General features: G+C 37.2%; 2 protein-coding genes across 5 annotated transcripts in view; one reads left to right on the plus strand and one right to left on the minus strand.

Annotated features, from left to right (window-relative positions):
• Positions 1-11790, plus strand: part of LOC136854173 (deoxynucleoside kinase-like) — a 312604-nt gene extending 300814 nt beyond the window's left edge. For all 4 annotated transcript variants that reach the window (XM_067130466.1, XM_067130469.1, XM_067130470.1 and 1 more), the window contains 4 exons: positions 2966-3144; positions 5886-6004; positions 6376-6470; positions 9507-11790. In XM_067130466.1, coding sequence (XP_066986567.1) covers positions 2966-3144; positions 5886-6004; positions 6376-6470; positions 9507-9683 — 570 coding nt within the window. In that variant the 3' untranslated portion in view covers positions 9684-11790. The remainder of the gene's footprint in view (positions 1-2965; positions 3145-5885; positions 6005-6375; positions 6471-9506) is intronic.
• LOC136854172 (tetratricopeptide repeat protein 21B-like) overlaps positions 11068-26544 on the minus strand; it is a 41139-nt gene continuing 25662 nt past the window's right edge. The window contains exons 22-27 of the mRNA XM_067130465.1: positions 25713-25875; positions 22219-22441; positions 21858-22052; positions 16778-16924; positions 16511-16652; positions 11068-12123 (exon numbers count right to left, since the gene is read on the minus strand). Of these exons, the coding sequence (XP_066986566.1) occupies positions 11978-12123; positions 16511-16652; positions 16778-16924; positions 21858-22052; positions 22219-22441; positions 25713-25875 (1016 nt within the window). The 3' untranslated portion in view covers positions 11068-11977. The remainder of the gene's footprint in view (positions 12124-16510; positions 16653-16777; positions 16925-21857; positions 22053-22218; positions 22442-25712; positions 25876-26544) is intronic.

Below are 26544 nucleotides of genomic sequence, written 5' to 3' on the forward strand. Positions count from 1 at the left end.
AAAAAGATTACTTTAGGTGAACAATGGTCTGAATTATATAAGGTTATGAAGTATATTGTAAAAGATAGGAGGACAAAGGATTATATAAAACAGAATTGTAAGTGCAAGAGGACATTAGCAAAGCAGGTGGAGAACAGAGCATTATTTTATTATGAACAAATTGTTATACAACTGACAAATATCAGCCATTCAGGAACATAGAAGGGCTTTATAGACATATGTGCTAAATATAGAGGACCAGGATTTATGACAAGATATTGATTTATGGCCTTCTGACAACCTCACTGACACTGCCATACAGTCACAACAGTTTTGTCTTTTATCTTACAGTCAGTACAGTGCAAGTATTGTAACAGTAAAAGCCAGAGCAATGATGTGTTGTGGCTTAACCTCTTCTTTACCGAGAAACTTAACAAACGTAAACATTGCGTTTGCTACCAAACCGAATTTCTTTGTGTATATAAATTATATATTATATACTATTGCATGGTACCAGATACGTGAAGGTGGTATGTGTGTACTATCAACTTCCTTTTATCAGCTGTAGACCTCTTATGATTTCATAAAATCAGTTTGAAGGGTTTTGAGCAAAACAAACAGTAGTATTGGCGCTGCCAGGCATATGATGAAGCAAAGCAAACATTATTGCTGGCTGTAGATTTAGACATTTGGATAAATACTGTGTATACATGCATGCACACAAATGCATACTGTACATATAGTCTCTCTCTCTCAAACAGATGATAAAAAATTTAGTATACTATTTGGAAACAAGTGTAATCTCTGAAACAGATGAAAAAGTGTTACATGGCAACACTCACTGTATTCATGCGTGGCGAGTGGAAGGGAACGTCAAAAACGTAAAAACAAATAAATGTGAGTATGTGTATACATGTGATTTTACGTTTTTGACGTTCCCTTCCACTTGCCACTCATGAATACAGTGAGTGTTGCCATGTAACACTTTTTCATCTATTTCAGAGAGATTTTACACTTGTTTCCAAATATTATACTAAATTTTTTTATCATCTCTTTGAGAGAGAGAGAGAGAGAGAGACTATGTATATGTTTATGTGTGCATGTATGTATACACAGTATATATCCAAATGTCTAAATCTATAGCCAGCAATAACGTTTGTTTTGCTTCATCATATGCCTGGCAGTGCCGATAATACTGTTTGTTTTGCTCCAAACCCTTCAAATTGATTTTACAAAATCATAAGAGGTCTAGAGCTGAAAAAAGGAAGGTTGGTAGTACACGCGTACCACTTCATGTATCCGGTACTATGCAATAGTCTTGAATGGTGGTACTCCCTGTACCCCAAAACAAATTGTTGGTAAAGAAGAGGTTAAGAGGTAAACATTGAAAAAGAAAGTACTATTTTTTGAAGACTAAGCTCTTTCCCCCCAACAAGGTCTTCCACAAGAAGATACAAGATGACAAGGTCTTCCACAAGAAGATACAAGATGACAACTCTGACAGAATTGTAATTTAATTATGGATGAACTCACTGTGTAGAAAAGTTCAGAAGGTTCATTAGCACTGTGTTAAACCTAAACCCCCTTTGCACAATGTGCTGTTCACATCTATCTTGCATATACTGTCTCACTTCTTAGTTGCTGAAGCCTTTTGAAGTTTTCAGATATGTTTCAGGGACCACTAGGCTTACAGACTAATCTCATAGATCACAGTCCTTTAGGAAAATTAAGATCATAGTGATGGAATTCATTTTTGTTTCAGTTGAACATTTGGCTTACTTGGTTTTAGATATTTGCCCTCAGTATACCAACTGCTATCTACTCACCCCATCTTGTGTCTTAACTCTTCTAAGTGCTTAAGAATTGCACATAGTTTTCACCATCATATCATTTTCCATTCTTTCCATGGAATGGAACTATCTCAGAAGACTAACCTTTGTACCACTTCTTATACGTTGTAATTTTGTTTCAAAGAACCACTTGTATGTACACAGCTGATTTTGACATGTTAAAAACTCTCTGGTTTTCTAAATCTTTCATACACATTAAGCATCCAAAAGTCAAGAACAGAGCTTTAAGTTAATAAATAAAATATATACAAAGATGTATGTAAAATGTACTGATGATAACTAAGGAGGAATTTTAATTCCCATTCAGAATTGTGTATAGGCAGTCCCCAGTTATTGGCAGGGGTTCCGTTTCCAACAGCATGATGATAACCGAAAATCGACGATAGTAGCGCCAATCCCCGGTTATCGGTGCCAGTTACCAGGGATTTTCGGTGTCTATAACCGGGGATCGGCGCCAAAAATCCAGTTATCGTTGTCGCTTGACAAGCGTCGTAAAACCGGATTGCTGATAACCAGGGACTGCCTGTATGTGTTTTGTAAGTGACTTTATCATTATCCAAAGGATGTAATCATTATGAAGTATTTTGGTCCAAAGCTTGGTCAAATATAAAATAATGTTCTTCCATAAAAAGATTAGCAAATATGCAAAATGTGAACAGATTACACCAAAGCCATTACTATTTGGTATATTAGGTGAAAATGCTGGAAGTCATAGCGTGTCAAAATAAAGATCCCTTCTTTTGTTATAAATTTTAGATTAAAATTAAAGTATTATGGATTTAAAGTCGATTTATAAAAATAATACAACTTATTAAGGTCCTTATTAGTACCATATTAGGAACATCAAGCAATGAGGATAACCTTGTAAGTTGATTACAGTAAGTCATCAACAGATCTTAATTCACAGTTTGTTTGTAAATCTAAAGACAAGATTTCCTTAGTCTCCTGCCCCTACAGTAAGTGTTAAAATTTTTGGTTCATAAAATTGCTAATACAAGTTGTCATTGTTAGGAATATAATTAGCACTTTGAGGGATTCCATTTCATATTTTATTATAATAAAAAAAATATTTCTAATGCAGAATTTCAACATCTCCATAAACTAAAGTTATGTTATATTTTCAAAATCTATTTCAGGAACCGTTGGGTTTATGGACTAATCTCAAAGGTCACAATCTATTAGGAAAATTATATGAAGATCCACAGCGATGGAGTTTCCTCTTTCAGTCTTATGTTCAACTTACTCGCTTAGATATTCATCTTCAAGATACTAACTGTCCTGTCAAGTTAATTGAGAGATCTCTCCAAAACAACAGGTAATTTGTAATGGTTTGATTTTAATTCATAATGGTCAGTGTATGAGGATTAACTTATTTTTTATTGTGTTATCCGGAAAGTACACCCATAGAAAGGCCCATTTCATTTTGAATGGCATTGTAATGAGATGAATGAAAACTAAAATTATTTAACTGGATTGTAAAATAATTGAGTCTACCTTAGTTGAATAGTGTCTTATTAATATTTTATATAATTTGTGTTTGTTTCGATAATTGCATTAGACAATTCTGTTTGTACTAACTTGCCCTTATGAATATAAGTAAGATTTTTGATAGATTTTCAATAAGCTTGTGGTGCCCAGGTACATTTTTGGCTTGTATTTTAGGTTTTACTGCTGCCCAGAATTTCAAAGCAGAAAAACAGTCATTTATGTTAATGAACTATGGGTATCTTTACTAAATTAGTTTAACCTTGCCAGGGATTTTGATTTCTAGGCTCATTTCTAGGGCAAATCATTTGCTTTGAAGTAAATGGTAAATTTGAGGACCACATTACTACCCTGAAGTTTAACACCTAGATGGAAAGATTATCAAGTAGTTTAACCAGACAGCTGAGCTAATCTGTTGAGCTCTTATAGGAACTTGTCCATAGTTTTTAAAATTGGTAAAAATATGTTTCTCACCCGCAGAGTTTTCCACTTCTGCTCAGGAGGGAGTAAACACTTAGTAGCTTTTGCTGTTTCACAGTAAATTTTTTATTAACCTTGAAGAATTCACATTTTCATTACTTACACTCAATATACTTTGAATGGGATTCTTTCAGAGATGTTAATTAAATTACATGCATTGTATTTTTTCTATCTATTGGCTATTGTTAATTTAAAGTTCATTTCTTAACTTGCAAAATGGAACAGAGTAGAATTCTGTTCCATTTTGCATTTCCACATTTTTGACACGACTTTTGTAACTAAATTCACTTTTGTTCCACTCTGTGTGTGTGTGTGTGGTTTTTTCTCTGACACTTTCTCTAGTCCCAAAAAATTTTGCTCACATTGATTTTTGTCAGTAAAACAAGATTCTATCTCTTTGCTTGCATTTAATTTCTCTTTTCATATGAGTAACTTACCAAGTAATTAGCAAGTAATTACATAGCTATAGTTTCTAACTCATTCATCTAGACCTGGATAAATATTTGTTAATTGGCAGAAACTTATTTGGGTACTGCCACCATCACTACCTTTCTTTTTCTAAACCCTAGGCCTTGAGATGCCTAAACATATTCACATCCAGCTGTGATGCTGCACAGTCAACAATGATTAATCTTGGCTAGTTGGTTTTAGTACTGCTATCAGTCTTAAGTATGTGGGATAAGTACTATATAAAAGTGATTGGCTTTGTAATTTTTTTGAACACATTGTAAACTAATATTTTATATAAGTAACTTACCAAGTAATGACAGCTAACGATTATGCTTGCACCGGCATTCCTAAATTCAAAATCTGCAGCAAAGCGTCAGTTGTAGAAGGGGCGTGACAGGCCCCACTCACTGCAATGGGAGCATGATAGCGACTCGTAGCCAACGGCTTCATTCTATTTTATGCTGCGCTACCGACACCAACAACATGTCGGTCTCCGCAGTCCTGCCTGTTTCACTGGTTATTTCATGTTTGTTGAAAGTTGGTGAAGTATTTCGCTTTCTTGTAGCTGAGGCTGCTGTTTTGGTTTTCATCAGTTAATTTAGATCTTTTGATAGTTGGTTATCGTCTTCTTCTCTTCAGCTCTTAAGTGGCTCACGGGTCCTCCTTTCGAGCCTCTTGGTTCCACTTCCCTCAAGAACCTCATGCAGAAGACTCTCTTTCTCGTAGCTTTGGCAATGGCCAAACATGTAAGTGAACTGCAAGCTATTGACAAGAGGGTGGGCTCTTTCACCCTAGGCTTATTAGCCAAGAATGAGGATCCATATAAGCCTTGGCCTCGTTCTCCCATATTAGAAGTTTAATGGGAATCCTGGGCTTGGAGGAAGGGGAAAGGGTTCTTTGCCCAGTCAGAGCCTTAAGATATTATCTGTGAAGGACCGAGAAGATCAGAGAACCTGCTAGCAACCTCTGGTGTTCTGTCAAGAATCCTTCACTTCCCCTTTCGAAGAACACTCCGTTGTTCTTTATAGGAGATCTGATCTCCGAGGCGCATTCTCGGATTCAGGAAGATACTTTACCTATGATGAAAGTTGAAGTGCATGAAGTCAGAGTTAGTTGCTACCTCTCTTGCCTTCAAGCACAATTTATCCCTATTGTCCTTTCTTCTTCAGTCAACTTTCTGGAAGTGCAAATCGATCTTTGCGTCTCATTATTTGAAAGAAGTTGAAACAGTGTTTGAAAACCCAATACCCTCAGACCATTAACAGTGGCTGGCATGGTATTGGGGGAAAAAGCATGGGAGAGATTCTTTCTCTCTCTGTCGCTTTGCCTTGCCATAGGGTGTTGAGTTTTGGGGATCCTGGGGTTTCTTTGTACCTAGAGTACCCACCAGTCCTTACAGATGGTTAGTGGTTCATTGTGTCAGGGTGGGTGACAGCATTGTTTGGTTGTTCGATTTTGTAGTACTACACTATGGTCTAATAGTATTGGCGTAGATTAATAAGAGTAAAGCAGCTACCAGAAACACCTTTTCAGCGTCTGCAATCAGTTTGAATTGTAGGCATGGGAACTAGGAGGTTTGTTGTATTTGTAGAATGTACAAATTTTATAAATTTTGTGTTTTAAGTTTCATTTTATTTTCAGGTATTGTTTTGTAGAAAGTGGTTATGATTGTGGTCATCTCCAAGGTGTAGAATACAGCGTCTTGTGTGAATATTTTGATCTTTTAGAGTCACAGTTGGATATTGGCATTGATCTTATTGGTAAGTCATTTATTGGTTTTTAAAGTTTCACTCCAGCAAACTATGTTTGGAAGATGGACAGTAAACTTTCATTTACTATTCCATAAATTGTGGCAGTGGAAAATTAGCAGTAAACTCCTCTGCTACATCTCAGATTCACATAAAAAAGAAATTGATTTCAAGCTTTGATTTTTTCTGTAATCATCTGTACTCCCTTTGTTCAAAGGTATTCACCAGGTTCCCTTATTACTGTACTCATAATGCATAGTACAGTACTTATCTTGATTTGCTTTTCAATTTGAGACACATCCTTTCCTAGAAGTATTCTGACTTATTGTCTTCCAGTGTGGTAATCTTAATTTTAAAAACTTCTACATCCTTTTCTTGAACAGTATATCTGCGGTCTACTCCAGAGGTAGTTCATGATAGGATGCTGAGAAGAGGCAGATCTGAAGAAGCTGGAGTCCCTCTGGAATATCTAAAACAAGTAAGTATATGTTTAGCTTTTCCCATTTATACTTCCTTTTCTTATATTTCATGTGTGAGCTTGTCAACTTGAGATATGCAGAAAATTACAGGCAGGGAAGTTTGAGGACATAATTTCTCCATACTGATGGGACTGGGCATCAAATAGATTCCCATTAACTGGTCAGGCATGGACATCAGAATCTGTTAAGTGATAAGTAACATTGGTGAGGTGACTTAGCCAATCATGGAAAGGTAATTTCGGGTGAATGATGAATTTTTGATAATTGAGGGATCCGGGAGTGAGAGTACTCCTGTTTTTTGTTCTCGTGTGAATGTAAACTAGGATGATCGTGTAGCAACTTGCACAGTACCAGTGATGGAATGTACACGAAATTTGATCGCTGACAGGTTATATCTTCTCCCAATCTTGTTCGTGGTCAGGAATACATTTAATATGGATGATGGTTGATTTCTGATGCTTGCATTAGCCTTTTGGTTCAAACTTTCTATCTTGATATTTTGATATTTCAGTTTCCCTTTGGCAGTATATAGACAAGGCTGCTGCTGCTTTAGTTTTCAGATCAGAATTGATTATTCAGGAATTGAGTGTTTCCAACTAGGTAAGCAGCCATAGACTTTTGCCATTGTAGAAGATATCTGTGGTTTAAACTACAAAAGAGGGCCAGGATGAGTGAATGACATTTCAGGTCAGCAAGTTCATTTGCTGATGTCAGCTAATGTAACTAACGTACTTTTTTTAAGGGTTGCATTACAGTTGTTGAATTGTTAAAAACTTGCTAATTTTCAATGGTGACTTCCATAAATAAAAATTAAATGAATCTTTATTCATCCTTCACACAATGGAGAGGAGTGTTATGAAAATATGCCACTAAATTTATGGTTGTAACTGTGGCTGAAGAAACGAATAATGTGCAGGCCACAAAACGTTTTGGAAGAGGCAAAAGCAGCATTCAGTACTGTCGAAATCACACCTTTCCTTCATTTAATTTACTGAATATATAAATAAAGTAAGCTGCATTTTTAAACCCAGCTTTGACAATTTATGTTAAAAAATGAATCTCCGAACTGTTTTTCATATAGCAATTAATGGCCATGATGATGTCAGTAAAACACAATCAGCTGGATGATTTTAAGAAAGTAAACTTTACCGGACTGCAAATGGTGAGTTCACATTTATGCAGTTATAAAAATTAAAAGCAACAGATTTTGGGGTTTTTGCAGAAAACAAGCCAGAAAAGTTTGAAGTGCTAGAAAACACTGGAAGGTGCCAGATCAGAATTCAACAGTTTGCTTATAAAGTGGTTTCAGTTCCAATGTAGCTAAGGTGTAAGCATTTCCAGGGAGATGCTTATGGAGCAGGCCAGAATTTTCATAAGGAATTAAACCATATGAATGACCATGATTATTCATAAGCTTTGTTCACTTTTGATGACATAGCTATATACGAGTATCTTAATTTTTAGCAGAATCTCTACATATTGAATTAGAGTGCCACCAAAGGGAGAACTCACCAACATTATTTGCAGTGTGCAGATTTTTAGATCTATGAATGGTGATGACACTTTGGGTCATGTTCAAAATAAAATTATTACCTTGAAAACTTTCAAATCTAGTAAACTCAAATAACTTTTAAATGTTTCAGCACAACCTCAGTATTCATAATTTACCCACTTTTGTGATCTTGAATGTTCCCAGCAACACACCATTGTTTTGTCTTCCATACAAGAATAACAATGTATGCATCCTGTGGACCCATTATGCATCTATTTTGCTGTCAACATCAGTTCTACCAGAATTTCTCCAGCTTGTTTTGCAATTGCAAACAATTTTCAGGTACCTGCATTCATTAATACAGTAGTTCCCGAGCTATCAGATACTTAGGGTGCCTAGCAGTCATTAATCCAAGGCAGGAGAAGTCTCACCCACAACTTCCCAGGGAGATGCCTGCCATTCCTCCAAGACAGTCTTACCAGACTACCCTTGTCACACTTTTGACCATGGAAAGAAGGAAAGGAATGTCACCACTGAAGTCTCCTGCAAGAAGGGAGGAAGAAAAGATGTCTTTGCGCCCCTTATGTGATAACTCACCCTGTGGAGGCTTGTTTCCAGAAATATTGGAAGTCCTGGCAGGAGCTGTTGTTAGTGAAAGCATGCTAGAAACAGTTACAGGCTCCCCTTTAAGACAAATGCACCCTTCCTTACATTTCAGCTGGTAGAATGAAATGTACCAGGTAACACTGAGCAGTTTAAGGGTTTGAAAAGCAAGTTGACCTTAATAATCCAGAAGCAGGTGACTCAGAAAGTACTGGATATATCACCATGGTTCTTCTTCAGTCATATTTTCCTGGTCCCAAAAGCTCCCAGTCACTGACCTCAGCCTGTAGGCCCCTGTCATTTTGAAGATGAGTCTGTGAAGTCAGTCAGAATGGGGATTTCTGGTATTACTGGAAGGTTATTTCAATGCCCTGATCCGTCTATCATCAGAAAAATACCCTTGTTTTGTTTTGCCTTGGTTGTATCTCTGCAAGTCTATTCAGTGACTGTTTACACGCATTTATCCAGTATATGTCTTCAAGAATACTTGGATGACTGACTAGGATTGGCAACAATAACAGTGGAATGGTAACATCTGGGTTTTGTGCTGGTTTTTTCAGCTATAAGTCCTATTTGGTCCCTTCAATGAAGGTGACACTGGGCCTGGGAATTGAAACAGCAGAAACTTTAGTTCATCTTAAACGGGAGATTAGGATGTGTGATCATGAAGTTCTATCACCAAGCAAGATCTCCAGCCATTGTGTGACAGCCCTTGTGCATTTTATGAAACATTTTATAAAAACTCATTTTTTCACACAAACCCATCTATCGTCTATACATATATGGAGGATCAGTGTACCTACTGATGAATCAACAGGCCACAAGAGTGAATGACCTCTTTTCTTCATTTGAAAGACAGAACACTGTGTTTGGGGACATTTCAATTTTTATTTAGAACTAAAGATTGAATCCTACTTGAAAATGTCTTTATCTCTTTCAGGTGCATGAATATTATGAAAGATGGCTTCTTCAACACAAGCCACGATCCCCTCCTGCTCCTGTACTGGTTATTGATGCTGATAAAGATTTAAATGAAGTAGTGAAAGAATATGAAGAGAAAAAATCTTTCATAATGGGAGAGAAGCCAATTAAGTACTCTGTAAGTGAAGAGAGATGAGAAGTAATGTATTTTTTTGGTTTGTTCATATTTTCTCTCATTTTGAAGTTCAGCATAAAGTATAGTTGTACTTCATATGTTACACTAAAGTCCAGACATTGGATAAGAGTATCACAACTCATATTTCTCTGGGCTTTGTTAAGTGCCTTGGAATTCAGATCTTACTTATTTTGTTTAAATAATGTTATGTGGAAGTCACAGCTTTTTAATTGACAGGAAATACCTGGAGCCAAAAACTTTTACTTTTAATAGGTTAGTTTAAAAATAGTATGACCACAGTGATGCTGTACATAGGTTTTTTAGAGAATAGGAGTGGTAAAGTAATCCCTTTCTCTGCTTTACCATTAGAAACATTTAGAGAATAGGAGTGGTAAAGTTGTGCTTAACATTCTACTACAGTTTTAGTCCATAAGTGAAAGAAAGTAGGTGTTTGGTATTCGAATAGCAGTGAAATGACAGATTATCAAAACAGGTGTTTTTCTTGGAGTAATTGAAGTTAACAATATATATTATTGTCAAGTATAGATACACCTCCTTTTATGTTGTTTCAACTTGAGGGCTTTTTTTTATTTATAAGAGGAAGAAACAGAATTTGACTAATGTCACTGCATTATGTAAAAGATTAAACATTTTTGAAATGTCATATTTACATTATATGCACAAACTGTATCTGTACAGTATTGTGAAACTACAGTTTGCAGTGTATTGTAGGTGTTTTCATAATGTGTGACAGAGTAATTGTAGTATTCTTAAAAATTCCACTAATATTTATACACTTCCACCTGTCTTTCACACAAGGACTTAGCTATGTTGAACAACGACGATGATGCAACACAAGCATGCTGGTGCAGCTCTTGCTGTCCAGTTATTTTACATTTATAAATGGAGACACACACACAGTAGACAAATGTTAAAAACTATATTGCATTATTATAATTCATTCATTCTATAAGTGGAGATGGATCATCATGATCTTCACCCTCTTCATCACAATGTTCTTTATGAGGAGGAGGAACTGGCCTTAGAGCATCTGTGATTGCAGGGTGACAAGGAGAGGCTGGGATTCTGGGTATAACCTTTGGGAAATACAGTGTGATGTATGTTAAACTTCTTTGCCTCTTTTTTTTATCATATGGTGCAATTGCTGTTTCTGTCATTTAAATCAGGTAGCTTAACATTTTTTGGGTTTTCTTTACTTTAGCTTCAGCTAAAATGTAGACATATCGTAAAAAGACATTAAAAATGTTGAAATGTTAAAGGAGTTGCTGTACAGTAGTAGTAATATTCCAGAGTTTATAGGGTGTCTTGAGGTGTTTGCATATTTTTATAAAATAAGCTTTTGGAATATTTCAAAAACTGATTCATGATGTAATGAATCAAAGGAGAGAGGTGACATATTTATTGTTAGCTAATTTGTATGGATTTTTTATTACAAATATAGATGCAAATCTTACTTATTTTATATTTTCATGAGGTCTCAAAAAAATTATCTTTATTTATAAGTGTTGCTGCTGTCACATGATTTAAGTGAAAGAAATTAACACACTTTCAGATAATCTGTTGAAAATAAAGCATACATTGATAAAGCTAACATTTCCAACTAACATCTTAGTTTAAATATATTGATATTTTAATCTAACTTGAATCTTAGTGTGTTGCAGCAATTCTTGTATTTAGCAAGTTATTGATATGAATGAATATATTGATTTTTTTCCATAAATTTCATGTGTACAACTCTCTCCCTGCCTTTAGGTAAATAGTAGTATGTAAACAATCAACTCATGGTATAAACATTCAGAGATTATTTGAAGTTAATAATTTGTCAGTTTATCATGTAAATATAATTTACTTCTACCTTCTGAATTTGAAGTTAGTTTTTAAGCTTAAGTGATCAATATATTATTTCAACTTGAATATCAAAAAACAAAGCTTTCATATGATTGACGTATACATCACGCAGTAAAATTGTTAGCTGTGGAGTTTGATATTTTTCAATATTGTGCTCAAACTTTTATATTAAAATGAACTATTGATATGATTTATGCCATTATTTGTGAACTCACTTCTTAATTTGTTAATACTTTTAGTAATGAAATTACCCAATTGATTCCAGCTTTAATTATCATCTCTTTAAAAAGTATTTAATTACGCCAGTCATAATGGAAAATGATACATTTTACTGCATATATTCTGTTGTAGGTGAGAATGACTAGTTTTTGAAATATGCTTAACATTAATTAAGTAAAAAAAAAAAAAAAGTATAGTTGCTGTAAACATTAAAAGTCTGTGAGCTTTCAAATGCGTATACTTGCTCGTGACTTGTCCAAGATATCCTTGCGTATGCGAGGATATTCAGGATGCTTGGACAACACTATGTGACATACATCTATAGCATCAACAAATCGCCTCGCCTTCATGTAGTTGAAAGCTAATTTATAACCTGCAAAGTAAAGTAATGTTAAGTGAATAAAATGTTTAGATAACTAAACAGGAAAAAATAACAAGCAAAGTGAACTCATCTAACATGATTGTGTATTTTTAATGGTAATGAATACTAACAAATTACATGAATATATCTGTTTCAGTGGCACCATGTAACACTTAGCTAACATATTTCCTTTGTATTCCTACTGCATACATTTATATGAATAGGAATTTACTCGACATATCACCTTAAAATTACTGACTACATTCATGCCATTTTATTAAATAAATAATAAATTTTTCCTCCACAGAAGACTTAATTTCATCCTTTCCAGATCAGAGGGGAGAGACAACTTTTATTTGGGTTGCCTTCAGGTGAGGGAAGTGCTTGTCAGAGAGGTTTTATCACAATCATCATCCTGTCATTTGTTCCTTCCTTTGGAGTGGTTCATTTGGATATCTTCAAAGACTCTCAGCAAAAGTGGGATCCCCTGGCTGGCCCTTAATCACAGTGTTGTATGACTGTCAAGCTTCCTTTGTTCTGTTCCCTGCAGCTGAGCTTAGCAGCTTGGGCTGTTGATACCACACTCCAGTCTTGGGACAGTCTAGGTATCTTGACAGTGCATTAGGCTTGGAAATTCTGGGTGTCCCCGTGGCTTAGATGACTCATCTCCCCATTATTTTATTGGCAGTAATGACAATGGTTTCCAACTCTCCTTTTCTGGATGCTCCTAGTTGTGATGCCTTCTCACTTGGAAGACTTTTGGAACAGCCTCATCACTGGTTTTGCAACCCTCTGTCATCAAGTGGTGATTATCAGATGCAGATACAGGGAAGGTTCTCTTGAGGCTGTGATAGTGGCTTTTGCATGGATGGCAGGCCCTTTTTCTTTGGTCCCTTATATTCTTAATTGATAGGACTAACAGTTTGGATGTAAGAGGTTTTGTCTGCCCTGACCCTTGGATTCACAGTAGCAAACTTCTTTTCCTCTCAGGAAAACACTGGTTTGCTTTTGCCATTGCCTTTTATTACATCATTGCCCTACCCTCTTTTCATGCTTGTCTCCAGAACAAATGGGTTCTTAAAGACAAGGCAACTATTCTGGATTTTTAACCTTTTGGCTCCTGCAATTCCAAGGACTTCCTTAGCCTCCGAGTCACTTCTTAATGGGTCCTTGTGTCTCTTTTTGGGCCTCTGTTGGATGCCTTCCCATTTTTTGCATCAACCCTTCTAAACACTTTAGTGGGTTTCATCCCTTTGACATGCTGGCTTTTGCTGCCTTGCCCTGTTCCTAAGTTTTCTTTCTGTCCTATGGGGACTCTTTCCAGCCCTCTCAATCTCATCCATCCCTGCTCTTGACTTTTCTTTTCTTTTTTTTTTTTTTTTTTTTTTTTTTTTTTTTTTTTTTGTGAGCTTCAACAGATTCCTGGTAGCACAAAAATGTTTTTCTGAAGGCACTCACACAAGCTCAGGATCAATGCCCTTGAGGTTTTGGTGCTTTCCAGATGAGAGATGAGGAGCTTAAGATATCTCCATTCCTCAAAGGTAAGACAGAATCTGTACTGATGAATCTCGAGACTTGGAAAGAGTGGCATCTCTTTTCAGAACCAGTTGACCCACATATTAGTTAAGTGAGCCAAATATGAAATTGTCTTTCTGCCAGTCTGCAAGAACCTAATGAAAGACTCTCTACAGTGTCGCCTATACAAGTGGAAGAGATCTTGGCCACTGCTGTTGACCATAAGTCAAGCCATGAAACTGCTTGGAGTGCTGACAAAGCAGTTATCTCCATAGTAGGCACTTCCTGATGGGTGAAGGATGGGCCCTCCACCTTGATTTGGTCCAAAGATTGGCCTGGGCCTAGACGAACCAGGTCTGGATCTACTTGTCTTGGCTGCAACGCAACGTTGGGGGTTATGTAAAAACATCTATGCCAAGGAAGTGGTGGAGAGAGCAACTTGAAAGACCTACTGAAACGAAATGCACTGTCCCGTCCAGAGACGAGAATTCATATGATTGAGAATGAAGTCAGCATGATTCGAGCATGGCAACCCCAAAGATGTCTTTGCTTCTTTCTTAGGCCCAAGCAGGGCTTCAATACTGGAAGAGAAATCTGAAGTGGTTGCCACGTCGTTATACCCACGAATGGGTTCAACGACCTCAGCGTAGGTTGTCATAAACTCCCCTTCTTTGTCTTTGCCTTCTATTGTTGTCTACCTTTACCTCAACCCCTCACTTTTCCCATGCACATGGGAATAGGGAAGTCTCTCCACTGGGGGAGGGCATTGGGCTCATCGTCACTAATCAATGGTGATCGGCTTTCCCTGGGTAGTGTCAGCACCACAGTTCCAACCTGTTTAGACTCTAGGTCTGCTGTCTCATCTCTCAGTGGGCTCACAGTCGAGGCTGTTTGGCTTGTTTGCCTGGTGCATGTATCATCCCTCCTCTCACTACAGCTCTTTGGGGTCACACAGAGAGGGTTTGCATGACCCACTCAGTGAAGGGTTTGAAGGGTTTGCATGGTCCTTTCATTAGTCATGTACCCAGTCTGTAAATCAGGTTTTGCCACTGGCAAAGGGGAATTTTGCTCTTCGATCCATCCATGATTGGACGATCAAGATAAAATGGTGAACTGTGACTCTTCTCAAGGCAACTCCTCAAGGTCACACAGAGAGAGGTTTGCCATAAGGTTCTCCTTCCCAGCCTTCTTTGGGAGGTTTTTGGAGTGTACCTGCATTGCTTCCTTGTTCAAGCATTAGTGCTCTCTGAAGTGTGCATGATCAAAGCAATCCTTCTCCAGGGAGAGTTCTTTGAACTCTTCCACCTCTCGTGAGCTTGGTAGGTAGGGAAGTTTGAGGAGTGGTGCCAGGGCTTGTTCCTCCTCCTTTTTCAGTTTTACCAATCACCACACAAGGGGACAGCATTGTTTAAGGTGAAACAAGGTTCTGACAACTCTGCCATGGCTTGTTGTGCCTTCTCTGCAGGAAATTGAGTTGGATATCCTCCTCTTTGTAGAGCAGTCACCAACAGCACTAGTTTTAGGCCCTGCTGTGATCTCTTCATGGAACTTCAGAAATCACTTCTGGCCAGGATAAAAAAATTCTGTCATTCAGTGAGGGGCATAGAACAGCACAAATTTGGTGATAGTAATCTTTTAGGCAGGGTATGTAATTGAAAGGCCAGTCATTCTAGCAACAATAGTTTCCCTGGTAGCCAGGTCAAACAGTTGTATTTACAGATGGTTTCACCAAAAAAATTGTGATGAGAACTGCAATCACAGGGCCTCAGCAGGAGACGGTGACACCACAGGAGGTTCAAACTCATGATGTTAAAGAATAAGTTTAACCCCTTAAGGGACGGGCTAATTATATATCATTCACACCCCCCAGACCGGGCAAACTTTAAGGTTGGCCAATTTCAGAAAAAAATTCATCAATGGAAAGAGGAAGATATGCAAATGCACAAGGTGTAAGAAAAAAAATTCAAATTTTTCCTCACTTTCCACGGGAAGTTGAAAGTGACTCTTTACAACCCTGTGTGGGGCCTCTTACAAGACACTCGTAAATTTTGCCAATTTATTTTATATGTTTTTTCAAAATATCCTAAGAAATAAAATCTTAGAAATCCTCATTCATTGAGGGGAAATCTGATCATTACAGTATAAGGACATTATAAAAGATAAGAACTAAAAAGACCAACTGATAAGAACAAAAGTGATCATCTGGCAGCCACTTCAGGAAGTAGCTCAAACAGCTCTCTTCCCGCTTGAAGCAAAATTATATGGCAACTCTCCAGATCCGGGTTAATTGTAAAGACCAACTGATAAGCAAAAATCATCTGGCATTCAGAGATCCGTAATCCCTATGATTTTTTTTTCTACCTGCTGAGGAAGAATCCAAGATTTGAAACAGCAGATTCATTCTGCCAATATCTGGCATTCCATCATAAAGAGAGAATGTAGGAGGCAACTCTAATGAATCTATTTGCAACCATCATAAAAAAAAAAATCCTAGAGCACATTGTCTCAACAATACCAACCAGCTTACAGAAAAACACTTGAAAGATTTTGTACTGAAAATGGAAATTGTTCTTTTAAACTGTCCATACTTTGATCTGCAAATAAAACACATACAGATACAGATAAAAATGTAGATATCATCACTGAAGGGATTTCTGCATACTTAACACACAAAATATTTCTTTCAAGTCCCTTGCTAAACAGCTAAAATCAGTTATACTTATATAGCTTTAAGGATATCTTCAACCCATGAAAAACAATACTATAGTAAAAAATTACAAAGTAAATTGGCCATCAAATACTATAGTAAAAAATTATAAGGTAAACTGGCTCATCATCTCAATTTATTCAACTTTTACAACTAAAAATAAACTTAATTCCTTACCTATCATTGGATTAGTATTGCCACTGAATTTCCAAGCTTGTTCATAATTGTATGCTGCATCTCTATAGCTCTGCTCTTTTTCCATGATAAAACCCATGTACTCATATGCTTTCATGCAAGATCGATTATGCTGTAGAACACGCTGAAAATTGATATTGATTATGTGGCTTCACAAACTTTTGTTAGTTTTATTTTAATCTTTTAACTTCAAAGGAAGAATGCAATGAAAATTACTATATAAAGATAAAACAGATGAGAAATCCTCACCTTCAGCAGATCTGTGGCCATGTCATATTTGCCAGTTTGTACATATATATCAGCTAAGAGTAGCCAACTTCTTTCAAGATATTCGGCATCTTCAAAGTTCCACACAGCTTTCGCAAGACGTTTCAACTGATTTCGAGCCCGTGGTGTCTGCAGAATACAATGTGCAGTTTTGTTTGCATTAATGTAAGTACTGGTGGATGGATTGCTAATTTAGGGAATATTTTTTATAAAGGTAAATATTGTTAAAATTATTTTAATTTTTTTTAGTTTTCCACTTGAATAATGCATTGAAATGACAAATTTTTAAATTAATTTGTATTTTCCTAATAAACAAACCTGAGGCCTTTATATATGGGGATTACTGTAACTTTCAGTGAGCTGGAAATCCAGCTGTTAAACTTCTGCAAGGTGGTTATGGTAATAGTTACCGATGGTAGGGGCAGGGCCCACCAAGTCGGAGTGCATTCAATTCTGCACACTTTACCTTTTGGCCCAGGTAAGAGAATGAGGGGTGGTAAGAGGTGGGCCCTTTATGTAAAGGACCTCAGGTTTGTTATGGGAGGAAAAATACAAATTACCTCAAAAATTTGTCATTTATTCCTACACAAATACAAACCTTCGGTCTTTACATATGGGAGACTTACTTTTGGAGGTAGGATTCTGAGTAAATCTCTGATCTGCTGAATAAGAGAGATGTTCAATCATCAGACTTCTGGGCGTTTCGAATTAAAGGAATGTAATATCCTTGATTCGAAAAGGTTTGGATGAACCTCAATGTCAGAAATTATAAAGCTAAGAATAACCAACCTGTTTGCTCAGTCAGTCCCTCTCTCCCCTTGCTAGAGAGAAGGAAGGATTTGCACCTACTAATCCAAATAGAGCTAGATTATAGATAGGATACTCAGTCATCTAGATCACATGACAGCTCATTCACTGTTCCTCTGCCCACTGGAAGAGGGAGGAAGACAGAGAAAGGGAGGAGGCCAGTCCTGCACACACACCCTCTCCTTGCAGCCGCACACCTTAGGCAAGATGCAACCTGTCCCTCAAGAGCTGGGTGAACTATGTGACTTGTTGAGCATCCACCACAGGATCCACGGAAAAGGATCTGCACAATTACATTCCATCCTAATACTCGATCGACGACAGGTTCTTCTTGAATGTGATGGACAGATTGATGCCCCTGGCCTTGAAGGATCTGGTCCGAAAAGTACTGATGTCCACCAAGAAGTTGCAGGGTACACTAATTTGATCATGTCACTCATCGCAATTGAAACAGAATGACGAAAGGTGTAAGCTTCCAGATGCAAATGGGTACCAAAGATGTCTTACTTTATTCAAAGGTGTGAGAAGACAGAACAGAACAGCGCCAACTTCAGCAAGTCGAGAAAGAAGGACTATGATCAAGTTTCTTCACAGAGGTTGGATGAATTTCCGGAAGTCAGGGTGCCAAGATCAACTGTCTTCATCTCCTGACTTCAGCGAATAATTGTTGCGATTACATCCATTTTGCATGGGATGTCTGGTTGGCCACTGTACTGAAATTTCTTCTATCTGCTCATGTACTTGCACTACAATAGAGCAGATGAAAGGACACTGGGACCTATTTTTGACTGTGGTATTACCATGGTGTCATTGCTATCACATCGAGGAGCGTCTATCTTGGATCTTGAGACTTGAAAGTCTAAAAAGAACTGTGCATAAGTTCCAAGATAGGCAGTGTAGGAGTCTGCCGCCATGGTCAATGTTCCGAAGAATGAAAAATCTCTGGAGGAGGATAGTGTAACCATGGCACCACCTTGATGTTGTTGCTATCAAAGGAGTGCCTATTCGGACACAGACTCCTGAAACTGTCTTAAGATCCACATAATATTCTCTCCTCAGGTTGTGGATCAACTGGTAATTACAGCAGCTGTACCTACTGCTTACATCTTACATCTCCCACTCCTCACAGGAGGAGTGTAACTACATGAAGGCAAAAGAAATGGAGCTCCTAGAAACTGCTTCTTGACTGAGTGGAACCAAAAATAAGTTGCTGGAACTTAGTTTGGAGGTATTGTTGATCTTCCAACAAGTCAGGCAAAACAACGGGAAGTTGTCAGCCCAAGACTTGAATCATGGATGCGAAAGATGTCTCCTAGGTGTCAACAGCATCTGAAGTTTCTAGCAGGTCACTTATCCAAGTACTGACTAGTCCCGTTTCTAACCATGGATGCGAGAGACGTCTCCTGGACATCAACAGAATCCGGTGCTCCAGGGGGTCACCTATCCAATTAGTGGAAGATTACGTGCAGAAGGCCCTATCAAAGGTGCCACAGAGAAACATGTGTATATTCACCACCAAGTACGTCTCTTCACTGTTCCCAAAAAGGATTCCTCTGAACAAAGAGTGGTCCTTGACCTATCAACAGTGAACAAGTACATTGTTTGCCAAAAGTTTCGGATGACTACCATTGCCCAAGTGCGTTCAGTCATTCCAAAAGGGACCTGGACAGTTTCTGTAGATCTGAAAGACGCATACTGGCACGTCTCTATCGCTGCTCCCTTTCGCCCCTTCCTAGGGTTCCGGATAGGGAAAGATACAAAAGAAAGACTGATGTAATGCCAGTTCCCAGAGTGTTGCTGCTGCATTGTTGATCAAATACACTGACATGCCTTGTAAAAGGGAAGGCTATACAGTATTATAAAAATGGTCCTCAGGGTGAATTCTACTAAGGCATTAATGTCAAGCTCTTCAAGACTAAGGGGAGAGCCCACCTGGAAGGCTTAACAGATCTTGAAAAAATGTCTCAAAATGCTGGCATGTCCTTCTCAATTCCAGATAGGCACATGAATCAATACCCCAAAACTTGGATGTGATAAAGCAAACCTGTATCCACTGATGGCAAATACAGATATCCACCACTGTAGAAAAACCAAGAAGTCAGCTATTTGGAACAAGATATGACAGGGTCAAAGCTCCTTCAAAAACAACAGTTACAGCAGGGTCTACAGGGCTTAGTGATGACTACAGCTACCTACCTCTACTGAAAATATTCTTGAGGGAGGAGTTGCTTGATACCTTCCAAGAGTGAAAGTCAACCATTTCTAGGTTCCTTGTGGAACCTCCAAAAGTGGGGCTGGCACTGAAGCTTACTTCATATCACAGAAGAGCACTAAGGGTCATCATGAGGATTAATAACTGAAAGGAAAAAGAGCGTACAGCTCTAGGCATCCCTATTTGTGTATGAAGGTGTTTATATTCCATGCTACTGGGTTTACCAGCACCAAGCAGTAGCCTGACACCTTGTTCAAGTGTATCACAAGTAGATCCATAGGGCAAGCTTTCCAGTGCTGGCACAGTCTTTGCAAATGTCCTGGCAAAACAATCCTGTATGGTCAATAATAATGAATTCTGATGCTGAGGAAACCATCTCTAAACAGTTGTCCTAGTATTTACAGAGCCATGCTATGGCCATGAGCTCATACACCAACTGGAGCCAAGACTACTAAAATCCTTGTGGCAATGTGGCAACCAAAGCAGAAGACCTGAAATTGACAGACATTCCTGTTCCATGAGAAACAAAGAATTATAGATAATATACGTACTAAAGCATGGTAGTATGTGTCACGTCAGTTCTACCTATTCAAAGTACTAGTAATCTCTTTTCCAGATGAAGTGCTGAACTGAGGCCACCATTTCCATCCAGCTTTAAGTCAATGATGGGCAGACACCCCATAAATTGCTAAAACCTCCTCAATCACCCATTTCTCCATTGTTGGCCTTATCGTGCAGTTTAGGGCACAAAACTTTTGAGATCTGAGCATAAGAATTAGAAGGGAATTGGCTGTGACACTGAGGAAAAGGCTCTTCTCTAGAAATGACAGGATTTTCAGAAACAAGACTCCAATGGAGTTAGGGCCAAAATGTGGGCTAAAGCTAATGTATTTCCTCAGTGTTTCTGGTGGATAAAGGTGGCCTTAGCTCCTCAGCCCCTCAGAATGAACACCTTCCTCTTGTTTTAGGAATTTTTGGTGTGGGGAGACTTAATTGGTCTGGCAGTCATTTCTGCTCTAATGGGACACTGGAATGAACCAGAGTGGAGCTTCCCAGATTTTCCAATGCTACTCTAGTAGAGACTGGAATGGACACCATGAAGGAGTGAAGCTCCAGATTTTCCAAAGCTACTCTACTGGTGATGAAGTCAAGTTTCCCAGTAAGAACCTTGACCATACCTGCTGGAAAAATAATGGGATCCAGATCGCATGTAGAGCCTGAAAATATGAAGAGTTTGACAGACTTTCAGAAGTGCAACTTTTTCTTGTAGACAGTAGTGACTAAATGATACACAAATAATTTCTATTGATAAAATAGAAGTTTTACCCACCAAGACAAGAGTCTTTAACTTCAAAAGAACTCTGGAGGCCTTTGAGCTACTTAAAAAGAGAATGCTAGTGGCTCCCAACAACCACTCTTGCCAGTTGGCAATGACAAGCATCACATGCAGGGGCTTCTTCATGGAATCAAACTCTTCCTGAAGTGAAGAAACAAGGGACAGAGTAGAAAAGAATACACATCCTTGATGAGAGCCCCTGTCCCTGGATTGAGGTGGAACCCAAAACAATGAAAAATTGTCAATTGTGAACCAGTCAACAGTCACAATATATTATTCCATCTCCCAACAGGAACCAAAGGAAACAAGCTTTACACCATATCACAGATAGTAGCAAGTCTTTTTCTACTAATACGTAATGGAGTGTCTGCGGATTCACACAAGTGGGTTTGTGCTTAACAAGTAAAAGTAATATGATTTACTGTACAATTTGTTACGGACAAGAGACCCTTTAAACATCTCTGCCCATGAATGCTTTTCCATTCATGGATACCATTTATCATTTAATTATCAAGAATTCTTGTTGTAGTCATTTCTGAAATATCACAAAGCTAAAGTAAAAGATCAGTGACACCAAGGTCAACACCGAACTTGCTAATTTTGTGTTTACTTTAGACTGTTACACTGGCAGTTAAACCTGATATAAAGCAAAGGTTAGTATCAGTGTAAGAAAACACTAAACTACATGACATTACGAGAAGATTTACCTGCTTCAATATCATGTAAGCAGTAGCCATACCAAGGATTGCTCCTACATGATCTTTGTAGCTCTCTTGACTAGCAATATTCATAAATTCTTGTAAAGCACGTTCTGAATTTGCTTTCTGTTTTGTAGCAAGGAGGAGGAAGTTGCCAAGGATGTGCAAGCTAACCTGCTGATCTCCGGGCTTAGGACGTAGTTCCTGAAAATGTATTTAAGGAAATCATTGTGACAGGAAATTTCAAAGACCATGTTCAGACAGCTGGTTATTATATCAAAATTTAAAACTGAAAATAATAAAAACTTAATGACCTACTGAATTAAAAACTTCCCTAATTTACACATTCACACAATATGAATAACCTTACTTTGAGCAGCTTATCTGCAGTTCGTATAGCCATGTCCAGAGTGTCTCTAGCTCCTGACTGGGTTACTTCTCCATCTACAGATTCAAATGTTTCTCCGCCAATAGTGTCGTTATCAGGATTGAGGCAGATCTCGATCATGTTGTAAATAGCTCGCTGCCCCCATTCATCATCCTTACGGGACTTGTTAAAATACTTAAGAGCAGAATTTGGATTTCCAAGATACCTAGACAAGTAAAGATAAAAATCAAACTATTACTCTGAACAAATATGACAGCCAATACGAGAAAGCAGAAATACTGAAACTGTTACCTTTTTTTATGCTAATGAATTATTTGGTTATTCAGTATGTTCTCCCTTAGAGGTCTTAAAACTTGTAAGCTGATTTGAAGGTACATTTTAAAATTGACATCAAAAGAAAACAGCAGTTATAAATACATTATTCAGAAGTTGATACCTTTGCTGTTAGTTATTTAATTATGTATTTGTGAAAGACCTATGCTCTGGATGTTGCAGCATAAAAAACATCTATAATGTGCATATAAAACTCACTGTGGAACGATAATGGTAAACATTTATATCTATTTGCATTAAGATCTGTAAATATATTTCATCCACACATGAATAAGACAACTGTTATGAAGATACACAACTAAAAGTTGGTTCTCTCTTCATTTACCCGATTTTGGCTAGGCACCATAGGGAACTGCATGCACCCGTCTCCATATCATGTGCATTTCATCATAATCTTTGCTTTCATTGTACTAACCCTATTATTTCTGAATGCAAAACGATGACAAGGTTGTTGGGAGTATGTGTGATTTCCTTAAGCCACAACCCATTCTTCAGTTCACGTCTAGATGTTTTGAAATAACTTTGATGCCTTCATCCTTTCTCTTATAATTCATATCCCTCACCTCTTTTGTATAATTTGGTTTTAAATACCTTTCTTTAATAATGTTACAGCTCCTTTCTTTTCTGTCATCCTAAAACTTTGTCTGTATAATTCTGCTTTGACTTATTCCATCCTTTGCACTCTTAAAATATTTTGTACTAACATGCAGCCATGGGTGATATGAATACAAATGGGTTACTACTTACAGTGTGCATGTGCCACACTGTGTATGGTACTTCACCACATACCTTCAGACCAGTAGCCTTTATTTTTAATCCATTCTCTTCAACCTCTTCTGCTATCCAACTTCTTAAACTGTAGTTGCAAACTGTAGTTGCCTCCAATTTTCACATCAAAAACAAATCCTTTGGGTGAGCCCTGAGTCTACAAATGTCCCTTAGTGGTTTGGTAAAACTAATTTATCATAATACAGGCAGTCCCTACTTATTGGTGGCATCAGTTACCAGTGTTTCGGTTTTAGGACGCTTGGCTAATGACGTCGTTAACCAGATTTTCAGCACCAGTAAGCGGTTTATTGGCGTCTGTAAGCAATTTTCGATGCTGGTAAGCGGTTTATCGGCGTTGGTAAGCAGTTTATTGACACCAATTGGACTTTCGGCGTTGTAAACATCATTTATTACCATAATTACAGTAACCCCCCCTGTATTCGCGGTTTCATGATTCGCGGACTCACCTATTCGCGGATTTCTCTATGGAACATATATATGCATTATTCGCTGAAAATCCGCCCATTCATAGTATTTTTCACTGAGAAATATTCACTAATTACAGTATTTTCATCACATTTTCATGATTAAATGCACTTTTTGTGATAAAACTATTAAAATACTTAGGTAGTGCTCAAGTTATGATAGTTCAGCTTACAATAATTCAATTTTGCAATGGGGTATGCAATTAATACCGACACAACAGTATTTATGAAATATTTTTTAAATTTTGCTCAGGCACAGGCAGCGAGAGACCAAATTACAATAGACCATCTTCTTTTCCTCCAACTCCATATCCCATCTTCTAGTCAAAAAGAGTAACAGGGAATGATAAAAGTATTGTTAATAACGTTATACTCTTGCGTAAGTGCATACAGCCATAAACAACCGACTGAGAAACTGTTGTTTTGTTTATCACCATCTTTTTGCTTGTATTTCAACCATCGTCAAACAAATTACCGATTATAGTACAAATGATGTTATATAGAATGATAATATTTTTACATTATACCCTTTATTCGGTATGGATAAAAGATCGGCAAGGAAATATACAGTACTGTAAAAATTATCCCAAGTTGTTGAAGCTGAGAAAACAAATGTTCAAGCTGCTAATGACTATAAACTATCGTGCATCGGCAACATGGACGAAACTCGACCATAATTAAAATTGGAGAGAAAGTATTGTAATCAAAACTACTGGGCATGAAAGAACACATTACTGCTATTTTTACGCCGATAAACGATAAATACTTAAAGCTTGTATTACAATGAAATCAAGTGAAAATAGCGAACGGAATCTTGATTTTTTAAAACAAAACAAATGCCCCCAAACGGCCAACATCATCTATTAAAAAAAAAAATAGCTATATTAATTTAACAACAAGACATATTTAAGTTATATTTTGACTTAAAACATTTCGTAAAAATAACCTTGCCCCATATAAATAAAGTATCTAGTTATCTATTAACTAGAAGCAAGAAAAGCGCTTGAACTTTAAAATGCATCAAAAATTGCTGTGACGCAATTTACAATATAAAACCAATATAAGAATATATACAATATTATTGGATACAGTGAATTAAGGCATAACATTTTTTAAAGATCCATGGAAAAGATGCATTTCTTCGTTATGTTGACGTTTGTATAATCGATATGTGAATATAGAGTACAGTGCAACGTAGGCTAAGCTAATTCTTGTTTGTTATTCAATTTCTCTTTGTATTGAATTATCGTAAGTCACTCTGCATGAACCTTTAGCTGATATTAATTACTATACCATATATGATAGAATATATTTGGGCTAAATATGTATACATGTCCCTAGTGTAGGCTAGGCTATATCTGAGATACATTTTTTCCAACAAACGATGGGGTTTTTTTGGAACCTCACCCCATCGTAAGTAGGATAATACCTGTATAAGCATTTTTATTTTTTGTGTAAGTGTTTTTAGAAGAGTTCTAAGTATTCGGGCGTGGTAACATCCCCCCCGGGGACTGTATTGTGATGTTCCAGTTATTGACGATTTTTGGTTTTCTGTTAACTGGAGACTGCCTTAAAGAAGATTGCTGTATACAGTGAGCTAATGTGATGCACACTGGGCAGCAGCATGTATATGTTGAAAAGTATAAGGTTCTTAAATACTACACAGGCTTCAATTGTACAGTATTTGTAAGTTACCTGCCATATCCATAAACTATGGAAACCAATTGCAATACCTTGTATCCAATATTAATGTCCATTGCTTATTATACAACAAACATTTATTACACAATATTCAACCTCCTCAAAATGCTACTGTATTTTACTGTTATTCAAACAGGATCATAAAAGCTATACAAAAAATCTAATAAAATGTGGATGTGTTATCCTCACCATTCATATAAACCTTTGCAAAAATTAAATCCAGAATCAGTGGTGGGCCTTAACGTAGCTTGTTCTGCACGTTCTAAATATGGAGCTGCTTCATCCAAAGTCCCGGTCCTTCTCATTACTTCAATAAGGCGAGCAAGAGCTGGGAAATAAGCTGGTCGACGGTCTAAAACAAAGCGTAAAGTAATGAAGAATAAAATACCATTACTGTACCTGGAATACATATGCATAATAACTCTGATATATGTTACAACTGTATAACATCTATAGGAACCAAGAGGTTATTCTAAATAACTTTCTGTCAATATAGCACAAAATATTTCAATATAGCACAAAATATTCCAGTCTACCTAGATCTTCCTTATATGAAAAAAATTACTAGAAGAGCTACCTATATACATTTCAAGTTAATGAGTTTTGTTGCTAAAATAATGTTTTGGCACAAGTTTATGGTATAAACAATTAAATTTAGATATGTGTATTATCCTAGGTTTTCTCAAAAGATTATACCCTAAATCCAAAACAATGACATTTTTGGAAAAATTACTTAGGCTGCAAAATGCCTCACAACATAGATGTGACTCTCAACTCTCTCTAGCTTCTACTACTCAGGAATACACAACCAAGCCTGACTCTTGGCCTTTCCTAGATTTCTGTTTTTTCTCCCCCCCATTTAATCACTGACCTAAAAGATTATCCTTCAGCGGGAACTCCAGTCCCTCCTACTTTGTCTTTATTAATTAATCATGTTTTGCCACATTAAACTTGTTGGTCCACTTTCTAAAACAACTGTAGGTCATGGAACAACACTCATGCTCATCGAAAGTGAAAGAGT

This window comes from Macrobrachium rosenbergii, chromosome 28 (genome assembly GCF_040412425.1).
Source record: "Macrobrachium rosenbergii isolate ZJJX-2024 chromosome 28, ASM4041242v1, whole genome shotgun sequence".
In the NCBI taxonomy this organism is placed as follows: Eukaryota; Metazoa; Arthropoda; class Malacostraca; order Decapoda; family Palaemonidae; genus Macrobrachium; species Macrobrachium rosenbergii.